The sequence below is a fragment of the Canis lupus genome, chromosome 14, assembly GCF_048164855.1.
Source record: "Canis lupus baileyi chromosome 14, mCanLup2.hap1, whole genome shotgun sequence".
NCBI lineage: Eukaryota > Metazoa > Chordata > Mammalia > Carnivora > Canidae > Canis > Canis lupus.
Genome location: NC_132851.1, coordinates 20,876,833 through 20,886,826, shown reverse-complemented (window position 1 = coordinate 20,886,826; position 9,994 = coordinate 20,876,833). Strand labels below are relative to the sequence as shown.

The 9,994-nt window shown below is 38.0% G+C and overlaps 1 protein-coding gene across 1 annotated transcript in view; it reads right to left on the bottom strand.

Annotated features, from left to right (window-relative positions):
- Positions 1-915: 915 nt before the first annotated feature.
- Positions 916-9,994, bottom strand: part of DEPTOR (DEP domain containing MTOR interacting protein) — a 132,842-nt gene continuing 123,763 nt past the window's right edge. The window contains exon 9 of the mRNA XM_072774338.1: positions 916-6,143. Within this exon, the coding sequence (XP_072630439.1) occupies positions 6,015-6,143 (129 nt within the window). The 3' untranslated portion in view covers positions 916-6,014. The remainder of the gene's footprint in view (positions 6,144-9,994) is intronic.

The window sequence follows — 9,994 nt, the reverse complement described above, 5'->3', positions numbered from 1 at the left end:
ATTCCCAGGAGATGGTAGAAGAATGTTCATAATAACCCTATTAATGATGATAACAACAGCAGTGGAAGCAACCCAAATGCCCAATGACAAGTAAATAGCTTGTGCTCTAGAAATTTATGAACCTGTGAAAAATGAACGAATTATGACTACACACAAAAATCTAGAAGAACCTTAGTAATATAATCCTGAACGAAAACATGCAAATCTCAGATCATATAAAACTTGATGCTCTTTTAATAAATTTCATTTTTAAAAAATCTAAACAATGATCAAGAATAAGAGAATGGTAAAGTCAGCACTCAGCACTGTGGTTACCTTGGGTGCAGGAAAGTGGGGAGATGGTTGTGCGAAAGATACAGTTAAATGTAAGTTGCTGCTGGTCTTGTAGTTCTTGGATTAGACGGTAGTTTCTGGCATTTGACCACCTGCTTCAACACCATAATATCATAGCCCGCCCCACCCTCTTTGATGGAGAGAACACTTCTAGGAGGCAGGCCCAAAGGTGACTCAAAGGATGAGGTGGATCCACGGTCGTACCTACTCAGTTTTGTATTTCCAGGATCTATATGCAATGCCTAGCCAAACAAAGTCTCAGTGAGTTTTCTTGAATGAATGCATGAAGGAAGGAAGGAATGAATGAATGAAAAATGAAGGAAGGAAGGAAGGAAAGGAGAGAAAAACGTGAAGTTCTTTTAGTTAATACTGAGTATAATCCAAATAATCACTAACTCCCATACTTTACCCTGCCCCTACACATTCTGAATTACATAATCAATTTCCTAAGTAGTTGAAAATAAAAAAAGAACGAACATTCTCCCACAGTAGTAAACAACTACGTAGCATTTTTCTATATAGACTATTCCACAATGCTCATCAATACAGGGCTATGTTGGGAGAAAATGATTCCAAATCAAATACAGTACAGAAAAAGCTTTTTAATGCACTTTTTTTTTTTTCAGGCAAAAGAGCTTCAGAAAACATCCATCATTAAGTAGTGTTACAAACGGCACTTTTGGCTACATTAGAGAATTAGATATGAGTCCCATGTGTTTTCTCTGATAGGTGAGTAGTAGAGCAACTTTATAATGCAACCCTTTCTTAGGATAAAAAAAAAATGACTAATTTGTTCTAAAAGACAGGAAAAGCTGTAAACCTAAAGTCACCATTAAAAAAATTTAACATTTATTTCATACTATACAATCTATTTTCATATTATAATTTTAAGTGTTATGCTACAATTCTCAAGAAGGGGGAACATACATTCAACCCAATTTAAAAATAAACATATATATTAAGTACATATATTAATGCATTTGATAATATTATATGCTAACTTTGATGATGAACTTCATTTTGGTATGCTGCAGATTTGTCCTTTTGGTGTTGAATTGAGGAAAAGCATATTATACCTGAAATTCTGCCTCAAATAGTAAAACAATGCTCAGTGGTATCAACGGACTCTAACCAGTTGGCAAAACTGAAATGTTCCAGAGTTTTCCTGATGAAAACGAAACAGGATTAATACTCAATAGGAGAGAATAGTTAATGTCAGTTTAAAATAGGTCTTGAAAGTAGACTATTGTCACAAGTATTTGAAAAGAATGAATTATTTGGAAATGTGACACTCCATTTTGAACTGAAGGCAATGATTTTTAAATTGTTAATTGCTGATTGCTATCACCCTTGATAAGATGGCAGGAAGCTGACCCCATCTAATCTATCAGACATGGATATCTGCTTCCTGTTACCCATCATTTCTCACCTATTCCCCTTATCGATTTATGCAATTATCCATCAGAGATTAATAGTAAAACATCACACAACAGAACCAACCCAAAAGGCAACTGCATTTTTCTCCCCACAGCAGAAATAATAAACGTGGCTTTCAAATTTGAACTGATAGCACATATTACACTGATGAAGAAACTAAAGATTTCCACCTAAAAAATCAAAACTGTTTTCTCTGGGAACAAAGAAAGCCATTTCAGGGACCCTCGGTGAGTAAAACCACACACGCAATACACTGATACACACATACACACACACACGAAATAAAAGCTCTTAGAAATATTGCTTACTGTTAATTTAGAATAATTCTTGGTGTTACATTTAGGAATGGAGTTTCTAAATTTTAAAGCAATTCACCTGTTAAAATATCACACAAAATATTTATTTTTTTAATGATATGATTTAACAATCCCAGGCCTGAGTCAATTAAAATGTACACCCTTCATGTTCACAGGTAATTGGCACTACTTGCATTTTGTGAATATCCAGAAGCCAAAGGCCTATTTTTACCACATCTGTGTCCACCACAAAAAGCTATCTTGTAAAGGACATATAATTAGGCGACAGAAGACTGGTGTCTAACCCGGGCTCTTGCCCCAGCAAGCCTCTTGAGCTGGGGTGCGCCACCTGAACATTCCACACTGCAGTGTCCTCATCAGTAAAATGCGGACACGAAATCATGCTCTCTATGGCTCCATGTGGCACCATTATTTTAGGATTTTCCGACTTTGAAGTTTTCATTAGGCACTGGGCTTTATTCACAACTTAATATCAAACTTCTACCCAGTGTTTGGTCAGGAATTTGCATCTGAAAAGCTGAAGCCTTTCAATAGCTGGCTAATTCCTTAGTCTTTTATTCTATGAATGGTAAGTACCTACTCTTAGTGGATTAAAAGTAGCCACAAATTCTTTGCAGCTCCTCCCATCAAAGGTAGAGCCTATTCCCCACCTCTTGACTCTGAGTTAGTTTAGTGACTTGCTTTTTTTTTTTTTGAAATACTATTTTATTTATTTATTTTATTTAATAATAAATCTATTTTTTATTGGTGTTCAATTTGCCAACATACAGAATAACACCCAGTGCTCATTCTGTAGTGACTTGCTTTGACTGACAACATGTTACAGGAGTAACACTGTGTGACTTTCCAGGCAAGTCCACAAAAGGTCCTGCAGTTTCCATTCTCACCTTCTTTGATCTCATGAGGTCTAACGAGGAATCCTATGGGGAAAGGCCACATGGGGTGAAATGGAGGCACCTCAGTCAACACCCCCAGCCATCTGTGAGACACGTGAACAGAGCCATCCTACACCACAAATGTGTGTGGGAACCCAACCAGCACTACCTGAGCAGTGGCTGGCCATCCCTGCAAAGCTCTGCCCAAATTGCCAATGCACAGGATCATGAGCACATAGAATGTTATCATGAGCACATAGAATGTTATAAGCCATGTTGTGGGGTGGTTTGTTAGGCAGCCATGGATAGCTGGTATGCTACTATAATCACAAACTGTGCCAGGTGAGGGAAACACCTGGGTGACAAGACACAGTCCCATGCTGCAGATGCTCAGAGTGAAAAGTTAGGGAGACAGACATGTGGGGGGACAACCTCACAGTAAATATCATCAGTGCTGTCACCACAGGGGGTTGATGCATAAGGCCCCATGGGCATTTGAAGAAGGGGAGTTGATTTCTGAACCAGGGAGCTGGCAAAGGTTTCTCAGAGAAGGTAATATCTAAGGGGAGTTCATTAGACAGATTTCTCCAGGCAAAGAAGGGGAAATCATATTCCAGAGAGGAGGAGCTATATGTGAAAAGGCTGGAGAGAGCTAAATAGTGGCCTGATGGGAATGAGAACACTCACTTTAATTACCAGGTAAGGATGTCAGGGGGTGCTGCGGGAGTAGCTAAGGTAAAGCTCTCTTGGCCTTAAGTAGAATTCTCTGGAAGCTGGCCTTTAAACTGAGGGTGATGGGAACCAAAGGAAGAAACACTTCCTGCTTCCTTTCTTTCCTTCTTTCTTTCCTCCTTTTCTTCCCCTAGCAGTCATTTGACCAAAGACATCACTAACACTCTCTGAATCAAAGAAACTCTTCTGGCAGGAAGCTGAATGGAGTAAAGAAAGCATCTGGTTGGATGACTAGATGCTTTTCTGGTACTTAGCTTGGTCCAAGGGAAGTGAGATTATGCCAGGACCCAAGATGACGGGCAGTAGGATGTGAGTACAAAGTACAGATGGCAGGCAAGAAGAAGATTCCCTTGTCAAAGGTGGTCTTCCTTCTTTTGTCACTTAATGAAGCCCTGGGCCCAGGCAGCATTTAAGACTCATCTTTTAAAGATGTCATAAAAACTTTTCAAGCTGAATCATAAAGTCTCCCACTTACTAGTTGTGTGGCCTCAGGCACATGACTAATCTCTTGATGAATCAGCTTCCTCAGCTGTAAAATGGAGATAATGGCCATAGTGGCCTCACAGGTCAGTAGGAATAAGTGATGTAGGGTGCTAGCGCAGCACTGGGTACAAAATAAGCTCCCAACAGTGGGAAAGGCTGAGGGAGGGGCGGGAACACCGGATTTAGCATTAGACAAACTCATGTTTGAATCTTGGTAGTTCTCGCAGCTGTGTGAACACGGAGACCATTCTGAAGTTTGCCCCGACTTAGTTGCCACATCTGAGAAATGAGGGTAATAATATCTATCTTGGAGGGTTTTGATGAAGTTTCAAAGGGATCACATGTTAGGTGCCGTAGCACAAAGCCTGGCATACAGTATAAATGCACATACAAACAGAGACGATACTAGCTCCCAAATGTAAATCGACGGTACGAATGTGAGACATTCTATATTATTTCAAAATCCTACTCTCTGACTAAAGCTAAGATCAGAAAAGTTGGATGACCAGAAACACATACATGTAACATCTTTAACACGGCATGACATCCATTCCACCAGTACCATTACGTTATGATAACCTATCACAAAAAGCATGGCTGAGGTACAACATTCATATTTCGTTTTGTTAATACATGATAAGAAAGTAACCTAGTTGTTCAGAATGCATTATATGAAATTAAGAGTTTTGCATTCCCTGACTACCTAATTTGGCACTTTGAGGAATTTCCTCTATACACCAAGCCCCCAAATGCATTCTTTTCTAAACCAAAAAAAGAAACATGCATATATACAGTGGGCTGAAAGATGACAACACAAGACGATGTTTTGGTGAAAAATAATCCCACCAACTAAGCAGGACATGTCATTCCTTTGAATGTGTTACACTAGAAAGCTAGTAAAAATTCAGGCCAACAAGGCAATTTAAGTTCAAGTTTTATCACATATGGGCCAAGTTCTAGGATACTTCACTTAAAAAGGGACAACTTCAAAGTGAAATCTTGCCTGAGGCTTGATATGTGTATATACAAATTCCTCTGTTTTGACATTCAACATATGCTGGATTAATTCTAGGAAGCTTCTGGAACTGATTGATAATACAAAATTATTTAGGCTCAGAAAGAGAAATCAGAGCAAATAATCATAAGTAGTATCTTTCTATTTATCCCATCCATATTCATCACGAGGTTTTTGTTTCCTAACTAATGCCATAATTGAAAACATATGTTAGAAGTTGATACTAAAGGCGGGAATTAAGAAAAAGTCATTTTTTTCAATGGCTTTCAAGCACTTGAATGCTTTAGGACCTTCTTCAAAATGCTAGATAGCAGGTAATATTCCTTTGAAGATGGCTTTAATTAGAAGCGTGGTGAAACCCAGATCCTTTAATAAACAGCTCCATGTTCATTTTGGTTAAGAGAACAATTTAAAATCTCTAACAATTATTCTATTGACTCCTATGAGGGGATTTTAGCATGTCACTGTTTTGGCCAGAGGAGCATTTTTGACAACTTTCGGTGAACTAAGATAAAAAACAATGGCTGAGAACTACAAATAGAAATCGAGTAAGGCAATTCTACTATGTAAGGAAATTCTATTTCTGAATTTTTTTCTACACTGATGTAAATTGGGTTTTTTATTTGTTTTTTTTTTATATGATCTACCCAGTTTTTCCACATTCAAACAGTGTATGAAACTCAAATCAAGATGTGTATGTATGGAGAAAAGATTTGTGTGTCCAAAACCATCCATTTGAATGGAAGTCTTGTCATTGCATTGCTTTGTGTTGTCCTGGCTTTGATCATCCTCAGGCCACATAAGGGCAGGACGTCCACCTGCTCAGCACTCTAACTCCTCCATGACTTCCATGACGATCGTCCGAGGGCCTGTCAGAATCAGATTGCTCACGGTCCGGTAGTCTACATGCAGCACATTGAGCCCATTTACAGAGACGACAAACTGACAGACCTAAAGGAAAGGCAAAGAAAAAGTATCTATTTAGCTCCTGGTTTTTTCATAGACCTCTAATAAAGGTATTGTGTATCTCTAACATCTAACATCTCTTAAAATACCCAACTGTATCCAGCTGACAACAACAATTTCCAAGAATCTACACTTTTTTTGGAAGGCAATATAATAGAAAAAGCATTCAGCTTAGTGTTTCACAAAATTAGGTTAAATCCAAACTTAGCAATTTACTAGCTTAAGCTAGGTATTTAAATTTCTGAGCTTCATTTTCCTCAACTCTAAACTAGGGATAAATAATAATAATAATAATAATAATAATAATAATAATAATACATACCTTCTAAGATGTTGTAAGAATTAAATGAAATGAGGTACATTAAGCTTCAACTGCAGTGGTCTGACCCAATGGAGTAGTCAATACATTTTTATAGCTAGTGTTTATGGCTGCTATTCATTTGGACTCAAAATTTAGGACACCTTATGGCCCATTGTTCCCAAGACAGTCTTCTTTTCCAGCTACTGTTTTTGAATGATCATTAATAGTGCCTCCTTTCACTTGCCAAGGTGACCCTGTTGAGATGCTAAATTCCACACATTACCTTATCTCCCATCCTTGTGAAAGTGGATGAGGCCAACAAAGGTCAGCCTTTACAGTAAGTATTAGCTAACCTGTGGTAGGAGAGAGAATTACAATGGGGGAAAAAAAAAAGCACCACACAATAATGAGAGATAACTCTGGATATGTCATAGTGATCTTGATAGTGATCCACAGCTACTGCCTCAAAGGAAGTTACTTCACTTGAGGTTAGTGGTGACATCAGATGCTGGGTACTTTCTATTTAGCTGACACAAATTCACAGATGGTATATCTGTTGTGTGTCTGAAGAGGCAGACATTGGATATATGAGTGATTTTTGTTCCTCAAATAGAAAAATGGAGGACACACAGATCTCCAGCTGTCAGTGATAAGTACATCTAATTAGCAGAACAGAATCCCACAGAATATAAATCTGTACAGTGCCTGGCACATAATAGATACAATATCCCCAATCCCCAATGGTGTCTATTTCCTAATCCCTAGAACCTTTGAATAGTTAGTTTACATGGAATAGTTAGTTTACATGGTAAGCAGGAGTTAGGGTTACAAATGGAATGGGTTGATAATCAGCTGACTTTAACATCAGATTATCCTGAGTCATCCAGGGGGGTCCAATGGAACCGCAAGGGTCCTTATGAGAGGGAGACTCAAAAGTCAAAGGCAGAAGTAGATGTCACAACAGGCAAGAAACTGGAGAGAGTAGAAAGAGGGGCCAGGAGCCAAGGAATCCAAGTGGCCTCTATTCACTGAAAAAGGCTAGGCAGTGGATTCTCCCCTCCAAAACCCCAGAAGGAATGCAGACCACCTGGCTCCTTTAGACCTATGACTCCAGAACTAAGGTAATAAATTTTCTTTGTTTTAAGCTGCCAAGTTTGTGTCAATTTGTTACAGCAGCAATAAGAAACCAATGTAGTAACTCAAAAAATATTCACTGTTGAATGAATTGAATATATAAATTCATTAATCAAAAAAAGCACAATTTTGATTGAGTCTGAAGGGTTTCTTGCTTCTTATAAAATATCCCCTCACTGAATAGGAAAAGAAGAAAACAAAAAGGAGGAAAGAAAAGAAGACAAAAGGGAAGAAGGGAGAGAAGACTGAGAGAGGAAAAGGAAAGGAGATTATCTGGTTGAGATTGACTAATTGAATGTCTCCCAAATCTGTTGTTATCATCATATTTCTTTATAATGCCTCAGTAATTAACATGCACACCCAGTTATTAATTAATTAATTTAGTGTTGACTCAAAGAATGGAAAACTATGAAAACATTTTGAAAATCACCATTTCTTTTCCTTATACTTTCTGAGTGGGTGATAACAATATCAACTCAAACACTGTATTAATATAACATAAATAATATGAATTACAAGAATTTAAAACATAAAATATGTTTTAAATATAAAAATAAAGTATATAAAATAAATATAACATACTATATTATTAAATGTAAAAATACCTAAACTAAAATTGGAAAGTATTAGAAGGGCAGCTATATATCTATGGAAAAGATGTGGGATTTGGAATCCATTGATAAGGACTTAAGTCTTTGGCTCCTTTGCTTGATGACCTTAATCAAGTCATGTCTTCTCCACCATATCTCAATTTATAAAACAGGGTTAGGTGAAAATGCTTATCTGCACAGGCTCAAATTAGATAATGAATTTAAAACCTCTTTGCACATGTCAAGCACTACACTGCTGGTTTCTATGAGCTTCTTTCTTTTTAAAAATACCCACGTCCTCTGCAGTCACATACAAAACAAAATGGAAAGTAGACAGTGGCAAGCAGAGTGGTTATTTATATAACGAACACTTGCTGTTGTCATGAACCTCAATATTTTCCACTCCCCAACCTCTACTACCATGGCACCTTTGTATATAAGGAGACCACACCATCACTGTTTCTCTTTTCCCATTTCCATAAACCTGTCCTCATAAATTCAGGGCATATCTTGTACAGAATCAGCAGTTCTCAACCATGATTGTAGTCATAGTCATAACCAAAGTCATACTAGCAGGTTACAATCCATCCTGAAGTAGGCCACAAGTAATTTGCAGGGCAATTGAGCACTAATTTAATGAAGACATTAATGTTGCTTTGTTTTTTTCTGCTACAGTATACTCATGAGCCAAAGAATAAGAGAAATTTTACTCCCTCCTAATCCAGAGTGCTGACTTTAGACCTGGGTCTTTCTTTCCTCTAAAGGGATGAATAGCCCTTTTGTGTTGCCAAATGAGAAGGCAGTAGTTGCCAGGTGAGCTCACACTCCAGCTAACCCTTCATGGGCTCCCGAAGGTGAGATGTGTCTCTGCCTCACCAGGGATGAGCATTTAGTCTCAACCAGAATTGTATTGTCTCTCTCACACACTGGTTGTTTGTTTTCATTGACAGACACTTAGAAAGTAGGAAATTTCCACATAATGATCCAGGATCTGGTCTCTCTGGAACAATCTAAAGCTCTAATAACACCAGGTCAGAATGGTCACTCGCCAGTGGCTGAGTAAGGGCCACCCTCAGTAGATGTTCTCTCATTTGCCATAGTCTTCACCAGTTCCTGCTTCTCTTCCACCACAAGGACAGACATTTGAGTCTATAACCCCTGATCTGGGGCCACCAGAGGCAAAGAGCTGAAGAGAGGAAGGCTTAGTGCTTCAAGAACTGAAGGATGCCAAATGTCCATCAACTGATGAAAAGAGAAATAAAATTTGGTATATCCATATAATGGAATATTATTTGGCAATAAAATGGAACCAGCTACATGCTACATCATGAATGAATATTGAAAACATTATGCTAAGTGAAAGACGTCAGTCACAACAGACCATATATTATTTAAGTCCATTTATATTAAAAGTCCAGAATAGACAAACCCACAGAGATGGAAGTAGTTGCCCAAGGCTGGAGCATGATGAGGTATGGTAGTGACTGCTACTAAGTAAAGGGTTTCTAGTCCAGTAAAACTGTAACCAATTTGCAATCCTCAAAAATATTTGTTTCATTAAAAAAATGTATAGGATTTCTTTCAGGAGTGGTGAAATGTTCTAAAATTCATTGTGGGGATAGTTGCATAACTGTGAATATATAAAAAATAAGTGAGATATACTTTTCATGGTATGTGAATTATATCTCAGCAAAGCTGTTATTAAAAAGAAGAACTGGAGGGTAAAGGGGGCTGATGGCAGCAGTGCCTAGATCTCTGTAGACTGGAGAGGGTGGTTTCAGGATTGGTTTAAAGATGGGGTCTTAGGGACT